At 47.5% G+C, this 22407-nt stretch overlaps 1 protein-coding gene across 2 annotated transcripts in view; it reads left to right on the top strand.

The window, feature by feature from the left end:
• The window catches only part of NUP107 (nucleoporin 107), a 790450-nt gene that overhangs the window by 508056 nt on the left and 259987 nt on the right, over nt 1–22407 (top strand). For both annotated transcript variants that reach the window (XM_069629720.1, XM_069629721.1), the window contains one exon: nt 21732–21770. In XM_069629720.1, the coding sequence (XP_069485821.1) occupies nt 21732–21770 (39 nt within the window). The remainder of the gene's footprint in view (nt 1–21731; nt 21771–22407) is intronic.

The raw sequence follows: 22407 nt of genomic DNA, 5'->3' as shown, positions 1-22407 counted from the left end.
GTTCTGAGTACTGAAGAAGGGAATTTGTGTTTTGCTCACTTTGCTCAATTGCCTGCATTTTGAATCATGAACATGCTTTCACATTGCTTTAGGACACATGTAGTATTGCTTAAAATCAAAACTGTCTTAAACTAGCGCTGCACTTTTGCTTCATTGTCCTGTTTTAACTCGCTTTAATAAAGGCTGCGCAGTTGCAGCAGCATGGGCATTTCATACTTTGAAATTGATGTGCTTCTGTGATAAAAAGAAAACCATCAATGGCTTGCGTTTCTTGATGTTTTGACGTTTTAGGAGAGCCTCCCAGCAAGTAGTTTGGTATTTGTGAGAAAGAAAAGCTTTTGTTGTTCTATATGAAGATGTCATTTTTTTAGTCTTAAGATTGAATGTGTTTATGTGCATGCATGAAAGGGTACTGTACATAGTTTTTCTTAGAGAGCACGGAATAGCTGGGCATGAGGTCTGAGTTTTACTTTAACTCCCTTTTATGCCCACTCACCAACCGCAAGCGGGTTTAATGGATGCAGGCAGAAGCAGTGCTGTATATATTTTCCGTGGCACAGATGGTACTGGTACCTTAACAGTACTGCTATATTTTCAGGTAAAGTTGTCAAATCAGCATAGCTGCAATACGCATGTCAAGGCACAATGCCAATTATTTACAGCAGGGCGGATTGCATCATGGCTCAATTTCTTACCAGGACTGCTATGTTTTGGGACAGTACCTGAATTTCTTAACAGAGCTGCTGGAATGACAAAGCACAAATATGTGTTGGTATTTTCTGAGTAAGAACAGTGTCTCAGCTCTTCCCACCGGTATCACTACAAAGTACTGTATCCCATTACTGCAAGGTAGAAAACATTGCATGAAGAAAATGAATTTCCCCCCACAAAATAGATGGGGTGGGTGGGCGGCGAGCAGTATTTAATAAAGTTGGAGCATGTGATGGAGGATCTGCGGCTGGTCTCCCCCGCATTATAAATGCAAATAATTTGTTTTACATGCAAGATTTTTGACCTCACAGTAAAAAAATGGGTATTTTTACATAGATCCTTCCCACCATCCTCCTGAGATGGTGTGATGCACACTGGTAGACCGTGTGAGAAGATGGCACTGCTGTCATATACTTCAATCCCTTCTACTTGGCCTTGCACTTTTCAAAACTTCTTCTCCCATGGCCGATTAGAGAGTCAGAATGCCAAAAATCTAGCACATTTCAAAGCCTCATTATGAATCCCCTGACTCATGTAGCATAGTACAAACAGGCTGAGTGCTTTTGACAAGCCAGTTATGTAAGACAAGCCTCACGTGGAACTGCCAGTGCCCTAACCCTGTGTGCCTTTCAGAGTCAACAGCTTGTTGGGAAAGATAACTCAGTGGATCAATAACCCTGCTACAGAGATGATTGTGTAATGTATTAGTTAAAATCTTTTTGGCAGGTGAGTTAATGCGTCTGCATCGGAGGTATGTGTTTAAAATGCAGGTAACATTCAATTGTAACAAAGCTGGCTTAGCTTTCGACTTATCAAAAGGGCTACTAAATGTTCAGTGTTTCAGAACACACACATTTCATCAGGGATGCTATACCTGTAATGGCTTAGAAGTAGAACACGCATCTCATCTGGGCTCTTGTACTTGTAATCGCAAACAGTGCTGGTAAAACATCTGCAATCGAACATGTGCATCTGGTGAGACAAACCTCAAACTGTAATTCCCAGCCTAATGGCCAAAAGAAGGTTTGCACACATCTAAAAAGGAGCACCCAATGATACAGCTGACTAGATTTGTAAATGGAAAAGGCATTTTCAGCTTTTTGAACATGTATTGGTGCTGTCAAAAGACAAAAAGGAGAAGAAGAGCTACTCTGAACCTAAGTAATACATAAGAAGAAAGTGGGGGTGGGAGGGGAGGCAGAGGGAACAGAGAAACGTATTAGAGCATCCAAAACAGGAATTCGCGCAACCGGAAGAGAGACCAATACGCTTCATAAGAGTACAAAGAAAGTGAGAAGGGAAACAGTTAAATAATAGGACACACAAACACAATAGGAGTGAGGTATAGAAGCACAGCAAATGAGACATATAGAGACAGTAAAATAAACCCCAGCTCAAGAGCAGACTGGGACAGCTGGAAATAGAAAATCCAGACTAGGGAAAGGTAGGCAAATAACATAAGAGGCACAGTCCAAGGAAGGCAATCCAAAGGAGTAGCAACCACAACCTAGTAAATGAAAAAACATATACAGCCAGAGTAATGACATGAGTTGAAGAGGAGTTATATCAACCGATACAGCACAATGTGGGAGGGAAACAGCAATAATAGAAGGCAGTGATGGGAGAGGCAGAGTGACAGCAACAGACCTCAAAACGCAGCATAGCAACACTAACGGGTGAGAGGCAGAACATCATAAAGCCAGAGAGAGGGGAAACGGAGTAGCAAAGGGAAGGAGAGATGGAGCAAAAACATGGAGTGGCTGTCAAGCAGGCAGTGCCAGTCAGCAACAGTAGGCCAGAGGGTCAGAGAAGTGATGCTGGTTGAGTAAGGGACTCGATTTATAATGTAACTAGCTTGCATCTGTAGGAGTTCTTAACATAGTTTTAGTGTCCAAGATAAAGCTGAGTAGCATGCATCGACATGTTCTTTGCTGCTAATGTTTTCAAACACAGTTTTAATTTTACGCACAAATTGGATAGCTGTCGGACACCTTTTTACTCTTGCGAAGGAAGAAACTCATTTTTACTCTTTTGTAATTGGATTTACTCTCCAATTCTAAAAATTGGGAGTAAAATACTCACGCCAAAATCTATCTGGAGTACTGGTTATGATCAACCCTGTCCCCCAAGCCCTCCTATGCCCCTACGGAATTCAGCAGCAGGGTCAAGCATTTCTTTTTGTTGCAGTTCTGCAACTTCCCTATGCAAAGATCCTTATTGTCCTTTTTAAGAGCATCCAGGGATAGTATAAGAAATTCAGGTGTGCGCTGCTGCACTTTGCCCTGGGATCCAGGACCCTCTCCGCCATCTTCACCTCCCTCCATCTCCAGGGGCTTTTTCAAGAAGGCCTGGATTGCTATATGCTTGCCTTTCCTGGAGGCTATGGACCTACTGCACCTCTCAGCTTCCAGGGTTGTATTGCAAACCAGTCGAGTCTGCCTGATATTTAGCAGACCATATTCACATCCACCCCGTGCTAATGACCACCCACCACTTCCTTCATGTATGCTTACTCCCTCCCTCTCACCAGGACGGGTTGGAGGAGGGGGACAAGCAGCACACCCCAAGCCAGGGTGCCCACTTTTAGCCTCCAGGTCAGTTCCACAATGCTCCTGCTACAGCTCCCTACAGGCGCGTACTCTACTTGTATCGGTGTTCGCCTGCAGTACCTCTGCTGAATCTTTATATTTCCTAATGTAACTCCTGACATCGGGCCGCGTTTGGCTACTGATCTCCCCACTGCCGCTCCTCCTGGCCACACCCAGTGAAGCTACTGCAGTTCTTGTGACCCCTCTGAGCCCCTGCTCCACCAGGGACAGGGCCCCTAGATCGCACCATGCTCCTACACTTAAGTGGATAGCACTGTCTCTGCAGGCGGGCCTAGTCGATCACTGGTCAGCCTCCCGATGACTAGCTGGAGCGGCAGGGGCCCAAGAGGTCCGCCTGTACTGCCTCACCAGCGTCCGCCTGCCCCTCAGGCACGGGACCCAGCAGCAGCCGTCGCCATTAGTGCAGAGCGGGCCCCACAGCCAGCAGGGCCTCCAGCATAATTAAGGCTGCAACAGCGCTCTCTTCATACAGCAAAGGCGACCCACTGATTCAGACCTCCATCCCACACTCCCACAGCACTTTGATTCTGCTCCGGCTGCAGTTTTGCCGCTATCTAGGCTGGCCAGGTCGTTGGTCGGAGCAGGTTACAAGAGGACGTCTGGCCGCTCTGCCATCTTGGCCACGCCCTGGGTTTCTGGCTTTTACAATACGAGGACTCTGTGGGGTGACAAGCCATCAAACACATGGGTATTATAGGGTCATTGTCAGGGACAAAGGAGGAATACTGTGGCTCATTCAATGGAGTCCTCTCCTCCCCCTGGTAGTTGTACTCTCCCATGTGATCCTCCCTCAAATAACTGCCCCAAGGGTCCGGATCAGGTAGCGGCTGCCATCCCCTGTATGTGGGAAGAGGTCACCACTGGGAATCGGTGATGAGTCCATTGGATTCATCAGTGTGTTATGAGATATTTAAAGTTAAGAAAATGCACGGCATCCGGGACTGTGGACTGCCTCCCATCCATGCAGTATGGCCTGAGGGGGCTGGCCCTTCCTCACTTAGAAGCTAAGCAGGGTCGGTTCCGATTACACCGATGGGAGACCTGGAAGCCTTTTGGGTCACTAGTTCTTTGGCCATGGGCAATGATTTTTCACCCCCAATGTCACTGTAGCTGTAAAAAATATCTATTTTAGCTCCGGGTACAGAACTACAGATACCCTTGGCTATCTATAGTCATATAATAGCCTCGAATATTGCAAAAACAAAGGGAATAAAATGCTTTCATGCACTTCCCCCCCCCCAGGCCCTCACTAAATGTCTCTCTCCTCTGTGCCATCTTCCCCCACTCCCCTGATGGCCTCCTCACCTTCCCTTTCCCCCCACAACGCACGCTGTTTCTGTGACGCAGTTTGCTTTCATATGTCAGCTATTTGCAGCTATTCTGTCCATACCTGAGGCTACAGAAAAGCTTTGTGTTGCAAACTCAGTTCCTAAACCACTTCCAACTCCCAAATTGCACTTTGTATCCTCTTACTCCTCCCTCCCCCTACCTCTAGACCGCTGGCATTTGCATGTTTTTGGACATGCAAATGGCTTTTTTTCCCTGCGTGTCACTTTCCGATACCCTCGGCTATAGCCGCAGCTATCTCTTGCATCGAGCTAAAACAAAGATGGTTGCTGTTTCATTTCTAAAAACACAGTTTTGGTAATTTACCTAAATCTGTTGGAGAAGGGGACACCCCACTCCATAAAATATTTTTAAAACTACTGCACAGAATAAACCCAAACCACAAAAAGGCCTCAAATCAGTGCTTCATGGCAAAGTTGTTTTAGACCGGGGCCAAATCGGTCCAGCGGTTTTGGCTGTGCGGTCCGGCACAAAGTGATCTTTTTAGTCTACGGGAAAATGAATGGTAAGTAGGCGCCACTTTTTTAGTGTTTATTTTTTTTTTTTTTCTTAATAACTTTTTTATTTTTTAACAAATCTTTACCAAATTTTGCATCCCTAATTGATTTAAAAATGTTGGACAAATCTGTCGCATGTGTCAAAAGTTACTAGCAATTCATTTTTTTTTTTTAACGTTCCTATGGGAGTCCGACTCACCTTAATTATAGGTAGGAAACCACCACCACCACCCTATGATTATAGTATGACGATAGCGGACCTATAGTTATGGTGATAGCCTTCAGTTATAGGAATACCGAAAATTATATTGCTAATAACTTTTGACGGCAGGATTTGGACCAAATTAGAAACAACTTGGACATGACACAAAACAACTTAAGAGAAATGAAAAACGACCTTAATTTTTTTTTTCTTGATGCAAGTGATTACGTGATACTGGGGTAATGCGAAAAACAAAGTTCTCAAAAGTCTATATGGAGAAGGAAAAAGGATTCAGTTGCAGCAGGCTAGAAGTGGGGATGGGGAAAGATGATACCATGTGAAATGGAGAGTTGGGGGAGGGTGGCCTGGGGAGTCAGTTACAGTTCAACCGTTTCGGAAGAATACTGGGGGAATCTCGCGAGATTCCCATAGCTACAAGGGAAGACAAGATGGGAAAAGAAAATGTCACACGAGTAAGAGTGAAAAGGGCTAATGGGAGAGGGAAAAGGCAACTGAAGAGAGTGGGGGATCATAAAAAGAGAAAAGGGGCACTTTGTCAGTGCCTGACTGAGCTGGGAAGAGTTTTGATTTTCAAACGTTTTCGGATTATAGGGGGGGCAATACCGCATGCATGGGTAATTAATTGCTGCTGTATGTGTTGTTCATTGTCATTATCAGGGTAATATTGGGCGAAGGCCGCAGGAATCAAGAGGGAGTGCAAAAAATTGAACTTTTACATCTACAGTGATTGCATGTACTAGGCAGGGGGTAATGAGGTTGTTTGCCACTGGCCATGGCCAAAGGACGGTCCCAAAGAAACGTATTGATGCAACATGTACAGTGGCCACGGCCGAAGTCCATGGCTATGGGCCTCAAAGAAACTATAGTATAACATAACTCTTGAAATTCGTGAAAAAACTTTAGTTAATGTGATCAGATTTGACGCAACAAAACCCTTGAAATTCGGCACTCTCATTTGATGCAAGTCCACCTTAACATTTTCTCCCCCCTGTTGCGCAGCATATGAACACAATGATCGCATCACAGAATTTCAAGGGTTTTGTTGTGTTAAATCTTATCACACAAGTTTTTTCATGAATTTCAAAGGGTTCCTTTGGGGCTCGCTAGCCATGGCCTTCAGCCCTGGCCAGTGTACATGTTGCACCAATGCGTTTCTTGGGGGCCCACTAACCATTTCTTATTAAGGCTACAAATAAGGAATGAAATCAAACACACTGATACGATCACTAAGAGGAGTGACATTAAAATTCAACCAAAATTGAAATAAGACCGATCGTAACAACTAACGGGACAGTAATGTAACAACCAAGTATATAACTAAATGTTCATTCCCAAAGATGAAAATAAATGATCCTATCTTGCAAATGTGAGAAAAATTCAATTGAAGTCTAGATGGACTAAATAAAAGGGCAAAAACCTCAAAGCTTAATCAGAAATTACAAAAAGCTTTCAGCTTAATAAGAAAATAAATTGCAAGAAAGACTATTGTTTTTTGTATTCCAAAGTATCGGATGAAGATGAAATCTGAATTCCAAAGGATAAAATTAAGTTTTATTTTGTTTTTAGACATAAGGAGTTCATAAAAGACTAAAGTTAATAGAATTTTGAATTTTTGTAGTGACTACGCAGTAGCTCTCACAATTGCCATGGTTTTAATTGAAATGTGGGTATTGTTAAGCAGAGATCTCATGTGGGGAGAGATTGCTGCATTCACACCACATTTTCAAAATAATAGAGTAGCGCACAGGAAATTTGTTTAACCTGCAAATTATTTTTAAGGACTTGCATCCTATACTAAATATGTAACTCTTGAATCTGTACCTGTGCAAGAACAAGTTCAAAATGCATACTTTCTTGTGCCGATTCACCTCAAGCACACCACGCATCTAAGGTTTGTTGTGGGCCATAGCCACTACCTGCTCAAGATCCTGCCATTTGGTCTTTTTTCGCCACCCAGGGCTTTACCAAGCTGCTGACAGTTGGTTGTGGTGCTCCTCAGGAGGGAGGGCATTTGTTTTTCCCTATCTGGGTGACTCTCATATCTGAGTTTTTTCCCCAGACCAGATTTTGACATATCTGTTATGCACTGGCAGCATGTTGCACAGCTTGGGCTTCCCCCGTAACTTCAAGAAATCTCAGGTTTCGATGTTCCTATCACTCGGATTTATTGGTACAATCTTGGACACTTGCCTGGGCATGGCCTTATCCACCTGAGGACCAAGTAGCAAACAGCTGCTAGTCCCTTGGGATCTGTCATCCAGGTGCCCATGACATGGGCGTCGCTTTTAGATACAGTTCCTGGGGTGGAGTAGTGCGAGAGGATCTCCTGGGTGAGGGGTCTCCGGGTGGGGAGTGGGGACACCGGATGGTGAGACGAGGTATGCCCTTCCCTGTAACACCTTTACCCCATCCTACTAGGATACTTAGGAACTCGACTCCCCCCTGCCCCCATCCCTTTCACAACACAAACACTTTCTCACAGACAGCCAGCTATGAGAGAAAACAGATTAACTCCCGAGCCGTATACCTGACGTGTCCCAATACAAGGGTGAGGCATTACTGGCCAGCACGCACACCTGACTTCCATTACACTTCCCCACACAGATAAAAGGCGAGAGCACACTCTGAGCGAGGCAAAGCACACAAAGAAACAGCAGTTCCAAGATGGCAGTTTAACACGATGAGGAAGATTGCAAAACCAAACGGGATCACAAGGAGGGAAGTTCCCTTAACCTTTTCAACAAGGAACCGTTACTTTCACGAAACCTCAGGAATAGATGGCGTAAGACCAGAAAACCAGGCTGAAGAATTCTGCATTGTGTTGCAGAGGTATCTTGGGCCCTCCTGCGTCGATAATCGAAGCAGGGAGAATGCCAGCTCTCGTGGTACTCTCCTTGGCTCCAGCTACAAAGCAGCATCAGTGAAATCAACACAGCCGGTGAGTTGGGGAGACCGGCACAAGACTGGCCGGTGTTGAAGCCAAGGTTGCAAGCGGCAATATTGTATGGCGAGTGCTGGAACGAACCTTGTATGAAACGTGTCTGATAACCAATGCGAGTAAAGAACTGCAGACGAGTGATTGAACTTTGAAACCAAGAGCCAATACCTTTGACAGAGTGGTCCGGCACCGCGTGCCCGCTGAATCGAAAGTCTCTGTAAGGTGTCGAGCTGAGAGTTGACAAAAGTGAAAGAGTGGCAAAGAATTGTGAATCGAAGTGGTCCTGCAATGGGTGTAGCAAAATCCTGTGAACTATCGATGTTGATACAGTAAAGAAAGTTGATTGCAAAGTAGATAAAGTTGGTCCTTGCCCGGCAGAGGGAGATCAATTTAAAGCTTTTTATTAAAGCAAGTTTGTGTTACAATAAATTGGTCCGAGCCCGGCAGAGGCAGACTGATTGAAGATTTGTGTTAGAACGGATCTGAGCCAGATGGAGGGGGATCCGGGGTGAACCGTGAATCACCCGAGAAACTGAATACGTGGCAATCCTAAGAAAATTGTGTACATGTGAAATACGAACCCTGTATTAAAGTGGATCTGAGCCCGGCGGAGGGGGATCCGAGGTGAGCAGTTAATCACTAGAGAAAAGTGTGCGTAGGAGAATCCTGAAAGGAAAGGAACTTTATTATTTGTTTGTTGCATCAGGACCTCTGAAATATGAGACTTTGAACAGCAAAGAGACTTTGGCACCGAAGGCCATGATGTTGGATTTTTTTAAATACACCATCGTGCTAGCGAAACCAGAGACACTTCTAAGCTTGAGTTTCCCGTCTTTTCCTGTGCTGAAAACGTGGAGATGGGGAAGTCAACGGCTGGAATATCCTGACATCATTTCTTGAACACTTTTCTTTTGCATAACATTGAAACCCACACTATTTGTATTTAGAGGTAAGGATTAGCAATACGTAGGCTCTGCAATCTTAATTACAAAAAGTATGTTGATTGACAACATGCGGGTGGAGATAAAACGGGTCTATTGGCGTGGCTATATAAGAGTGAAACCCCTAGGCCCCCGATTAGGACGATAACCAGAGAAGATGGGGAGGTGGTAGACACCCAAGAGGGAATCAACGGGCAATTTGCGGATTATTATAGAGAACTATATGAGGAGAGAGGGGGAGGCAGCAGGGACGAGATGCTGGAAGCGCTGCAGGACATAGAATTGCCCAAGATAAGCGCAGAAGAAAGAGAAGAACTAGATGCACCGATTACTTTGGAGAAGTTGGAGGAGGTTGTTAGGCAGCTACCCACTAGTAAGACCCCAGGAACAGATGGATTGCCTATTGAATTCTATAAAGCATACGGGGCGGAGGTGCTCCCCCCGATGTTAGAAATGCTCAATGAGGCGTTTGAAGTGGGTTGGTTGCCGGAGTCGCTCAGAGAAGCGATCATAATACCGCTCCCTAAACCTAATAAACCTGGGCATAGCTGCGGATCGTACAGACCGTTGTCGATGCTGAGCCAGGGCAGCAAGATATTGACGGCGGTTCTGGCGAACAGAATGCGGAAAGTAATTAGCAAATTAATACACCCGGACCAAACGGGCTATGTCCCGGATAGGAATATTATTCATAACCACAGGCGACTCCATCGGGTGATCGAATGGGGCTGTGACAATGAAGGGGAGATGGCAATTGTGTCTTTGGACGCAGTAAAAGCGTTCGACTCGGTTAGATGGGCGTGGCTGTTGGCGGCTTTGGGAGAGTATGGAATGGGACCGGGGTACATTAGATGGGTGGGGATGCTGTATAGTGCGCCACTAGCCAGGGTGCGAACAGGAACGGTGGTATCTGAGAGATGGCAACTTAGCAGAGGCACTAGACAGGGATGCCCCTGGTCCCCGATGTTGTGCATTCTGGCCCTGGAGCCCCTGGCACTATACCTGAGGCAGCAATATGACACGATAGGCATTGAGGTCGGGGGGGAAAGGCACCTGATATCCCTGTATGCGGATGACTTGTTATTATACTTGAGATACCCGGAAGAAAATCTTCAGTATATTCTGGAGGTGATGGATAGGTATGCGAGGTTGTCCGGTATAGCGGTAAACCCCCAAAAATCGATCATTTTCCCGCTGGGCAGTTACAAGGGACTTCCAGCGGAAGGGTTGCCGGTGTTGCAGATGCCGTGGTCTGCGGGCTCTTTCCGTTACCTTGGGATAGATGTGTGTCACACGGCGGAGGAGGAACACAGGTGTAACACCGAGATGGCCGTTGAGAAAATCCGCAAATGTATGAGGTTTTGGGAGAAATTGCCCCTAGCTATGATGGGGCGGGGAGCGATGCTCAAGATGGTGGTTCTGCCTAGGCTCCTACATTACTTTAGCAATATCCCACATATGATTCCCAAGAGGTTTTTTGTTCAACTAAATGGCATGTGTAGAGACTTCCTGTGGCATGGTACTCGGAATAGAGTGGCACTCTGGAAGTTGCAGAACTTTCATGAAAAAGGGGGTGTCAGGCTACCTAATTTTGAGGCCTACTATATAGCGAGTCAATTACAGTTTGTGGCCAAATGGCCCTCCGATGAAGTGACCCCTGAACTTAGATTGTTTGGACAGAAATCATCTGGTTGCCTGAGTCAGAAATAAAGAAGTGCCCGGGGATGATGAGGCTTGGGTGGAAACTGTGGCGACGAGCATGCATAATGATGGGGGACCCGCTCCCGTGTTCCCCGGAGGTACCTCTGGTTGCTTTGGCGGGAGGAGACGAGCAACTGAGGGTGATCATCAGAACCTACTGGGAGTCGGTGGGGCTGGTGACGCTGGGAGATATATGGCAGGAGGGGACCATTAAGGAGTTTGCAGGACTTGGAGAGGAGGTGGGACTACATGGGGGGCCAGTATGTTACGTACCACAGGTTGGTGCGGAGGATTCGGGTAACGTGGCCTGAGACAGTGTTGGCGGAGGAACCGGACGCCATTATGGGGATGATATGACACAACTGAAGGGGGGCATGAGATCTCTAGATTGTATGAGATGGTAATGACTAAGGTTGGAAAGGAATTGACACATTTGAGATTGGATTGGGAAGCAGAGGTGGGAGGCCAAATGGAGGATGGGATGTGGGAGCGGGCCCTGGGATACCATGAGAAAGTATCTAGGAATGCCAGATTGCAGCAAATACAGTTGTACGTAACGCATAGAGCGTATATGACCCCGCTGAGAATATCTAAATTCAGGAATGCTGGGAGACAGGCGTGCCCTAAGTGCGATGAGGAAAATGCTGATATGACACACATGTTTTGGGCGTGCCCAGTGATCGGGGGTTTCTGGAGAGAAGTTGCACAAAAGTTAGCGGGGAAAGGGGTCACGCTCGCCGTAGACACGTCCTGGGCCTGCCTGTTGGGAGGGTTTCCTAGGCCGCGAAAACTGAAGCATATGGAGAAACTGAAAGACTTGGCGTACATGCTTGCAAAGCGAAGGATAGCTATGGGATGGAAAAAGTGTCATAAGCCACGGGTGGAGGTGTGGTGGAAAGAATTACAGAAGTGGGCAGAGGCTGAAACGGTGGTGTGGCAGGAGGCAAGTAGCATGTCTTGGGAGGAAGAAGTGGGTACCCTGATGGCATGGAAAGCACTGATATCTGGTCTATTTGGGACAAGCTTAGATCCAGAGGAATCTGATGAAAATGTCGCCCTGCCGTGTGTAGCAGATACTGAATGTGAAGGATAAACAGGCTTGTGAAGGAGGGTGGGAACAGGGGGGCAGTGAATAAAGACTAATGGATGTTAATGTGAGAATTGTGGATTGCACTGCGTGTTTGGTTTGTATTGTTGGTTGTATTGAAAAATCAATAAAATTCATTAAAAAAAAAAAAAAGATTAGCAATACGTGTATTAGTATAGGACCTTTTTTTTTGACAAGACACCGCTAGGACTGCGTTATTATTATTTGATGGTTGTAGCTTGCTCCGATCTTTAGATTTAGGATTAGATAGGCGTTTTACCAACCCATTGGAAAATTCAATAAGACCCTTGAACTGTGGTCACTTGTCTGTCTTACTGTTGATACCATGCCTTCCTTACACTTCCAATCACGAGAAAGGAACAGAAATACTCTTTTCTTAACCGTATATGATTACTTGGTCATTGGGGGAACGAAAGTGGCAAAAAACTGCCCTTCTGGAAAATATTATTCAGAAGGAGAGGAGCTTAATTTGCAGAGGAGCATTAAAGAGCACCAAAGTGAATCTGGTTTCCCTGAGACGCTGCTAAATGTTTAAAGCTGCAAAAATAAAGAACATTGTGAAGTTGTTATGAAGCTGTTATGAGTTGAAGGTTACCACTAAAACACGTTCTGATTTGTGAAATGGTGGTTAGGCAGGGGAGTATACCTGGATGGAAAGCCTTTGAAGAACTAGGCCTGGCATGGGAATAGACCATGTGGCAGTTGGTGCTGTAAAATGATCCTAACAAATAATTTGTTTATGGTGCTGAAGGAAGACATATAGAAACCTGCTGTAGAGGAGGTACATTTCTTCAGAAGTGTACAGTTGTGGCAAATCATCCTGACAAAGTCAATCATTGTTACTCATGTGAAGGAGGTAACTCGGAGGCTCATTCTTATTCCAAAAAGAGAAAGAAGTTTTGTTTTCTTTGGTATATCAGCAAAATGTTGGAACCTTCTGTTAAGTGGACATTACAAAGAACTGTGACACTTTGCTACAAACCAGGATTTCCTTATTTCCTTTTGAACTGGGGCGCAGAATCCGACTTGAAGCTGGGGAAGGGAATTCACCCAGATGATACGAAGAAACTGTGGTTATATTACGACTTCAAACTGTTGTATTTTGTTGACCTGAAATGCCATGTATCTTTATTGCTTTATTAAATGTGTAAGCGTGAGGGACAGATATTCTTTGTTAGTGTCTCCTTTAGTTTATTTTAGGCAAGGAAAATCCTCTGAGGCGTTTATCCAACCTTTTTATTTAATAAAATGGCGAATGTTGAAAACCTTTAACAAAGTTGTCCGCCTCACATTTCTGACCCCTCACAGAACACACAAACTTGCTGGAATTGAGAGCCCTCATGCTGGTCCTGGTCGCCTTCCTTCCTTCAGTACTAGGCAGGAATGTGCTGGTCTTGGCTGACAACACAGTACCCATGCACTACATCAACGAGCAAGGTGGTGTTACAGTACTTGCCTCTGTTCAAGGAAGCAGTGTGACTGTGGTTCTTGGTTCTAGAGAATGACGTGTCTCTGATGATGGTTCATCTCTCTGGAACAGAGAACGGATTTCTTCAGCAGACATGACTTGGACCAACCACGCGTGGGAGCTCTGTCTGGATGTTCTGGAGGGGATTTTATCCCGAGGGGACTACTCGGGTGGACCACTTCACTTTCAGTGTCAGTGGAAGGGAATTTACTCGACACGGAGCTCTAGGAGGGACTTACTAATGGTCCAATGGACAGTACGACGTCCAATCATGGACAGTAGTTTATTCGACAGATGTTTTTCCAATACAATGTCGCAGAAAAAACACATTGAATTATTTTGGGGTGTGGGAAAGGGGATATAAATAGGGTTGGGAACAGTAAACCCCTCACACCACACCCCCGCCAAAAAAACAGGCGTCGATGATATGACATCGAACCGAATGGACGCTCGACATCTATGCGTTCCTGCCGATCCCTGTGAATCCTGCTGGATCTCAGGAAGCTATGCCTGTTCCGGTCCATGTTGACTTTGATCACTCTGGACTGGGCCTGGAGAACGTGGTCCCAGAGTTGCTGGAAATTTCCATTGGCCCTCAATGATGCCTTGCGTGGAAAGTGGATCTGCTTTTCCAGTCAGAAGTGTGGGTGCTCTAGCCTAACCTCAACTGCCTGGCAATGAATGCTTGGCTGCTGAAAGGCTAATATAAGGAGTGGTATTTGTCAGATGACGTCCTGGGTGTGCTTCTCTCAGCTCAGAGGCCTGTCATCAAATCCATTTAAGCCTGTAGGTGGTGTAAATGTTCTGCTTGGCGTGCCAGGAGAGGGATATGGATCTGTTTACTAGTGCCATGTTCTCTGTACTGAATTTTTTGCTTTCCCTGCCCAGATGGGCCTGCAGATTGGCACTGTGAAGGGTCCCTTCGCCAGTATTTTGGTTTTCACAATCCACATGTTTGTGCAGGGTTTGTGCAATCCGTTTCAACCATTCCAGTTTTCTTTTCTGGCATGGGATTTAAATTTAGTGTTGACATTTCTTATGGGCGCTCTATTTTGTCCCTGCATTCTTGTTCTTTACAGTGATTTTCCTGGTTGTCATCACTTCCGCTAGACTGGTGAGTACGCTCTAGGCATTGTCTGTTAAACCTTCCATTTGTTTGTTTCCAAAGAGAAAAGGTTGAGAGTGAAACCATCCTTTCTCCCAAAGGTAGTCTTGGACTTCTATGTCTATCAAAAGAGCCTGATTCCTCATTTTCTTGGTTTCGTTTTCTTTTTCCTCTGCCTCTTCTTTCCAAGGCAGAGGAGCAATTCAATCACCTGGACCCAGTGCGGGCCCTCAGCTAGTACATCTCTTTGGACGAGGGATGGCAGGAAAGATGATCAAAATGTTTGTGGGTTATGCTGATGTCCATGCAGCGGGGTTGTGACCAAACAGACCCCTGCACATGTGGATCATGCTCTGTATTTCAGAAAGCTATGGTCTAGCTGGAAAGGATGTGATTGAAGGTCTCGGAGGTCATTCAAACATAAGACTGACTCTGGCACCTCTGCCCTGTAGAGAGAAGTACCAGTTCTTCAGCTTGGGGTCTGGCATGGATTCAAATGCTCATGAACATTCCCCATCGTCAGGCTGGGATTCCTCGGTAAAAGAAATAGTTTCACTTTCATTTATAAACTGTTTTTCTCCTTTAAACCGATCACTGTCCCCTGGGTCATACTGCCCCCATCCAATGACAGCCCTCCCCCTAAGCCCCTCATCTGGCCGCCATCTTCCGATTTTTAGCACACGCTTCAATGTTGGGAGACCTCGCGTTTGCTCTGCGAGCTTCTTCGATGTTTGTGTGTTTTCAATGGAAAAAGGTTATATTTTTGTTCTAAAAGAGCCTGTGTGCTCTTTTCTCCATCTGCAGACAGCAGGGATCCGTTGTCGGTGAACTTCACCGCCCCTCAAGGTCGAAGATCGCTGAAGTTACCAGAAGGCCATTGGGTCTACTTCGCGCCCCCGGAGGTCCCTCTTCAAGCTCTGTGGCAAGTGAATGTGTTTGTGGATGAAAAGCACATACAATGCCTCTACTGCCTGCCGCGATAGTGACCATAGGGAGTAGGACTGCGCAATATCCCTCGGCTTCTCTAAGGTGGATGACGAAGGACAGCCACAGTAGACTGGCAGTCTGGCTTAACACTAAGGCCTCTACCCCGAACAGGGTCATGCCTCACCCAGGACCGGCTGGTCCGATGAGCGGTCTTCTAAGACCTTTGAGGGCACCTTCTCCGACAAGGCCAAGAAACGCAAGTCTGAGTTCACTGGGGTCGCTGTGGAAGCAGGTCCCAATGTGGATAGGGCGCAATCAACATCACCCTCTGCCTCCATTGCCAGCCAGCAATCGAGCTCCTCCTCAAAGAGGAAATCGTCTAACCCGGCTAAACTGGGATAAGTCGGAGAAGCCGTGGACGGAGGAGAAGGCCGAGCTGCCCAAGCAGGCCCAATTGGCACAAGCTAAAACTTTGTTTTGTCGACGATGGAGTTGGTGGCAGCTGCTCTCTTGACGGTTAAGGGAGCGGACCCTGTGAAGGTAGCCCCCATAGGACAGAAGGTTTTCTTGACACTTATGTGCAAGACCGCCGCAGTGACTTTGGCAAAGTCTGCTGGCACGCCAGAAGGAGGCAAACCGGCTCAGAACCCGGTTCCAGGCGAGGAAGCCCCAAAACAGCCCTCCCATGCCGTGGCTCAAGCCACGGAAGTCTCATCCACAGATGACGAGGAACAGGAGTCCTTGCACATGGTTCAGGAGGAAGGTGGAAGAAGAGGACAACGGCGACGATGGAGAGGATGGCGCTGGGCCTAGTTATTCGATTCCGCCGGCTAAACCGAGGGATGTCTCTCTTGACATTTTGTTGACCATTCATACCTTGGTGTCCGCGATCCAGAAAAGGATGCCACAGGGCTCGGTTCCAGTGATCCCCCTCAGGCCCCTATTCAGTCTCCAGCAAAGAAGAGGAAGCGTCCTCAGACATCCCATTTCAGACTCTAAACCTGCGTCGGTCCCCATTTCCCCTAGTAGACCCAGACACAGGTATGGATACAGCCACAAATATGGATGACATGGTTGCAGCGGACAGCGCGTTTCCGCATTTGCCTAGAGCATCCCCACCGGAGGAGGTGGGGTCGTTCCACTCCATTATCGCCAGATCTTCCAAGCTTTTTCAACTTGTGCCTGAAGAAACCAGGAAAGAGGGCTTCTTGTACCAGATACGCGAGACCAGGAGGAAGACAATCCTGGCCGTTCCCCTTCTAGACAGCGTGTGGGAAGTGGGCCTGGCCCTCATGAAGAACCCTTGCACGGCTTCAGCTTAACGAGATAGACTGGAGAAGAGGTATTGGGTGCCGGACTCTGCGCCCAAGTGCCCGAGGTCACAACCATCGCTGGATTCGGTGGAGTCGGCAGTGACGAGGAAGCGGTCGACTAACCAGTCTTTGTCGTTTTCGGTCACTCCGGACAGCGAGGGGAAGAAGTTGGACGCCATGGTGAGGAAGGTGATTTACACTGCGGTGTTCACTATCAAGGCGGCCAACGCATTGGCGATGCTGGCCAGGTACGACAGGGTGCTGTGGTACAAGCTGGGCTCTATTCTGGAGTTCCTCCCAGACGTTAAGAGGATGGAGGCAATCGTTCTTTCCCAGGAGGGGCAAGTTTGCGTCTGACCACGCCATTACTGTGGTGTTGGACATCGCCAACATGGGGTTCCGGCAGATGGGGGGAACAGTGTCTGCCTTCATCGACCAGGCTGGATGAAGGCCACGAATTTCCAGCAGGAAGTCCAGGCGAATGTGTTGGACATGCGCTTCGATGCAGAGAACTTGTTTGGGAAGGCCGCTGACTAGTCCCTCCAGGCCATCATGGTGGATATGGAGGCGGACCGTTCCTTGGGCACTCTAACAGCAGCGCTCTACTTTTCGCTCCTCCAGAGGAAAGTCGAGCAGGTCGTCCAAAGGTTTCTCCTGTTCGTACCGTCAATTTTCCAGATCCATGACCCAGGAAGCCTACAAAGGTCGTTCTCAGGCCTACGGTAGCAGAGGACAGTGTCTACGTTGCCTGCAGGGCAGGACACCAGCTCCAAAACAGGCCTGAACCGGCCGGGATGTCGGGGGGGCCCCCACACGTGCACCCCGGTGGGCGGCCGGCTGACAAGGTTCGTCAGCGAGTGGAAGCTGATCATCACCGACAGATTGGTGCTGGAAGCTCACGCCAAGGAGACACTCTGGAGTTTAAACGCAGGTGTCCGGGGATCCCTCCGATGTCCAGTCAGGAGCAGTACATTCCTCCCCTTCTGGAAAGGGTGCAGGCCATGCTGCGAAAAGGGGCGATGGAGCTAGTTCCCCATCGACTACGGGGCTCAGAAGTCTAATTCAGATACCTTCTGGTCAAAAAGGACATTGTACTGGAGGCCCATCCTAGACCTACGACGTCTCAAGTACTTAAAAGTCCCAAAAGTTCAGGATGGTCATGTTGCAACATGTTCTCAGCCAGCTGGAGGAAGGAGACTTGCCGTCACAGGACCTGGAGCACGCCTATTTCCACGTCCCAATTCACAAGAAACATCGAAGTTTGTGTTTTGTAGGGCAGGGTCAGCACTATCAGTACAAGGCTTTGCCTTTCGGATTGAAGTCGGCCCCCAGAGTGTTCACAAAATGCCTGGCACTGCTGGTGGCCCACCTACGTCTACGGGGCATACACATAATACCTCGACGACTGGCTCATTCGAGTACGCTCATGGGAGTTGGCCGTCGGACACACGGAGGCGACCGTCCAGCTACTGACGGACCTGGGATTCTCCAACTATCCAAAGTCCTGCTTGACACCATTTCAGAACGTGCTATTCCTAGGAGCCAGACTCAATACAGTGTCCTGTGTGGCATCGCCCTCGGAGGACAGGGTAGCAGCCATTCAGGGCTGGTGCAGCGTCTGTTGTCGATGAGGACAGCCACGGTGCGGACCATCAAGTCGTTGCTCGGCATGATGTTGTCTTGCATCTACCTCATACGGCTCTGCAGGGGACAGATGTGACCTCTTCAGGAGTTCCTGGATGCTTGTTGGATACAGGTGTCTGGAAGCTGTGTGGACAAGATCCTGCTCAACAAGGAGTTCTGTCCGGCGATAGTGGTGGGGCGTCCGCTCCAACATACTAGGAGACAATCACCACGGATGCTTCTTTGGAATGCTGGGGAGCCCACACCGGACGTCTGCATGCCAGAGGCCTGTGGCTGCCGGATGAGGATCTCCATATCAATATCCTAGAGCTATAGGCAGTGTTCTGGGCCCACAAGTCATTCCTTCCGTCTCTAAAGGGCAAGGTGGCGAGGATCTTCACAGACACCACCTCAATGTTCTACGTCAGTAAATGGGGGCACTCGATTCCCCAGCATTCTCTAAGGTGGCTCAGGACTTGTGGCGCTGGGCCGTCAGACAAGAGATGTTCCTCATCCCTCTTCACTTAGCGGGAGTGAAGAACACCATTGAAGACTCCCTCAGGAGGTAATTGCGCTCCTGCCACTAGTGGAAACTTCGGCAGGACCAGGCGGACTGCATCTTCGCCAAGTAGGGCAGGCAACTCCAAATGCCAGAAATTTGCCAGTGTTGGAGATTCCACCAACCGAGGAGCCTGGAGTGAGCGTTCTCCTTCCTGTGGGAAGGGATGTCTCTGTACGAGTTTCCTTCGTTGCCTCTCCTGCTAAGAGTCATCAACACACTCAAACAGTGCCAGTGCAGGATGGTACTCCTCACCCTGGCGTGGCAGGGGCAGATTTGGTATCTGGACCTTCTCGGCCTGTCAGCGTCTCCTCCTGTCAAGCTGTCCGTGGTTCTGGATCGACTCACCAGAGAAGACGGCGCAATCCTTCGTCATGACCCAGACCCCAGGATCGCTGAAACTGAGGGCTTGGCTCCTGCAGCCCTAGAGTTTGGAGGATATGATTTGCCAGTGTACTGCAGAGAGGTCCTCGCCAAGGCCAGGGCATTGTCGACTTTTAAGTGCTACAGTCACAAGGTGAAGCATTTCGCTTCATGGCGCCGGTCTCAGAAGATTACCCCTCTGAGGGGCACGGCCCCGCAGATCCTTCTGTACTTGCAATCCTTGGCCAAGGCTGGACTGGTGCACACGTCTATCAAGATACATCTGGTGGCGATATCCCACTACAAAAGGTCTCCAGGAAGATCTTCACTTTGGTCCCAAACACATCAAGGAATTTCTCAAGGGACTGTTTCGATCCATCCCCCTAGTGAAGGCTCTTGCCCTGGCATGGGAATTCAACGTGGTTCTGACTAGGCTCATGAGGGTCCCCTTTGAGCCTATTCATCAGGCGCCTCTCAAGGTCCTCTTGTGGAAAACATCTTTCCTTGTGGCCATCACCTCAACTAGGAGGGTAGGTGAGATCCAGGCTCTATCCTGCAAGCAACCATACCTGAATTTCCATGATTCGAGGTTGGTGCTGCGGACGCACCCCTCTTTTATGCCGAAGGTTCAGTTGTGATTCCACCTCAACGAGCCTTTGGTGTTATCTGTTTTTCCTCCCAAGCATTCGTCACCGGCTGAAAGGGCCTTGCACTCACTGGACGTTGCTCGTGCCCTGAAGTTCTACATGGCACGCACAAATTTGCAGAAGACGTCACAACTGTTCGTGAACTTTGGTCCTGTGTACCATGGGAAGGCCTGTCCAAGGCTTCCATCTCAAGGTGGCTCTCCCACTGCATCATGCACTGTCATCAGTTAGCGAACCATCCGCTGCCCGACCGTCCAAAAGCCCACACCACCAGAGCGATTGCTGCGACGAATGAGTTCCTGTCTGGTGTGCCCCTGCTGGACATCTGCAGGGTTGCCACGTGGAGGTCCACGCACACCTTCACGAAGTTCTACTGCATCGACGGGGATTCCAGGGAGGAGTCCAGAGCCGGCCAAGCAGTGCTGCGCATCCTGTTCGCTTGAGTGAGTCTGTTCCAGAGGTAAGAGTTAATTGCATCTGTTGAGCCTTGCCACCTGCCGTGGTTGTGTGATGTTGTACTGCTATGTATTCGTTATTGATGAGCATGTGAATACATGCCGTCCCCATGCTGGAGAAGGAACAAGTTACCTTCCTTTAACTATTGTTCTCCAGCATGGGTCTGGCATGGATTCACACGTGAACCCTCCCTCTGACTCCTTTGCGGCTCTTCTTGGTCATACTGCCACTTTACGTGCTTACCAAATCTGAAGATGGCTGCCAGAGAAGGGGCTTAGGAAAAGGGCTTTCATTGGATGGGGCAGTATGACCCAGAGGACAGTGATTGGTTTAAAGGAGAAATACAGCTTATAAGTGAAAGTGAAACTGTTTTTCTTTTACTGAGGATTCCCAGCCTGACGACGGGGAATATTCATGAGCATGTGAATCCATTCCAGGCACATGCTGGAGAATAATAGTTACAGGTAAGTAAATTGTTCCTTTTGTACATTTGCCAGGCAGCTACGTGGGCCTCGCTGCACATGTTCCCCAAACATTACTGCTTGGATTCCCAACTGGGCAGGATGCTTGTTATGGTAGGCCTGCCCTCCAGAGCTATCTGGTGTAGGTGACGTCCTTGCCCTCCGCCATCCTCCAGGACCACATACTGCTATGGGAATCTAACGTAGATGAGAAATGCATGAAAGAAAGGAATCCATTAGAAGAACAAATTGCTTAGCGCTCTACAACTTTGTGATAATGTTCCTCTACAAATTCCTCATCGCCCTTGCAACCTACTCCACTTGGCGCAGTACACCTTTTGGTTCTGCTGTCCCTCAGGTTTCTAGTACTACGGGAAAAAGGGCTGTACTGTGGTCACTGGGCACGGTGCCTCAATGTTCTGGCCCCAGCGTGCTGTCCTGCGTGGGGTGCGATGAGTAAAGCCGATGCAGAGCTGCATTTTGCCCCTTGGTGGCAGAAATGTTTTAGAATAGCAGCTGCACTGGGATATCGACATAAATGAGGACTCCTTGGAAGGAACATCCATCAGAACATTACTGAGAGGTAAATACATTCGTTTTTTATTTATAGCCATGGCTATGGATTTCAATCTGCACATTGGAAACAGATTTGTTATTACATGTCCTATTTCAGCAATGCAATTCACCTTTTGACTATACTTTGACATTACTAACGTGTACTTTTCCTCCTATAGGAGGAAGTGTCTGTTGAAGTTTTAAAGACCTACATTGAGGTAATAACTTCTTGCGTATTAACAAAGAATTAAGCGTAATGCGTAAATGGAGCATGCATGAATCAAGGTAGTTGCCGGAAGAAATAATATGGAATGTGGGTAAAAGAGCAAACACAAAACTACAGCCATTTTAGCAATTGAGATTGGAAAACTCTCGGACTTGTTCCTTAGTGAAACTGTAAAGGTAACCACCCTCCAACAAAGTTCTTTGCTGTAGGCATGTGCACACTTTGGTCAGGAAGCATAGGTTATTGTATTTAGACTGCGGTTCCTTGGAGGTTCTATATTACGTGTCACCTTTTTATTGCAGCTAAAGTAACGCTGCAGTAGTATTATTTTTTTTCACCAGTTTTGATTAATCTAGGACACGTTAAAATTAATTGAAACCTGGCTGGGTAGGGGTTTGAAGTGTGCGTGTACCTTTCTACCCACCTTGTCCACACAATTATTTTATAGTTCCTTTTGCGAAAAATATAATTTTGTTGGGTTCATTTTGACTAGGTTGGTGGCCTGACTTCAGTTGAATGGTATGCTCCTTGGCAACCTCACCAGATGCTGTACTGTCATTGGCTCTTTGCCTGCAGCTTTTATTTGAGGAAGCTTTGTTGGTTTATAGGTGTGGAAAAATTAAAAAAAT

This window comes from Ambystoma mexicanum, chromosome 12 (assembly GCF_040938575.1).
Source record: "Ambystoma mexicanum isolate Mex_15411 chromosome 12, UKY_AmexF1_1, whole genome shotgun sequence".
NCBI lineage: Eukaryota > Metazoa > Chordata > Amphibia > Caudata > Ambystomatidae > Ambystoma > Ambystoma mexicanum.
The sequence above is the reverse complement of the archived record's forward strand: the minus strand, read 5'-3'. Positions and strand labels throughout refer to the sequence as shown.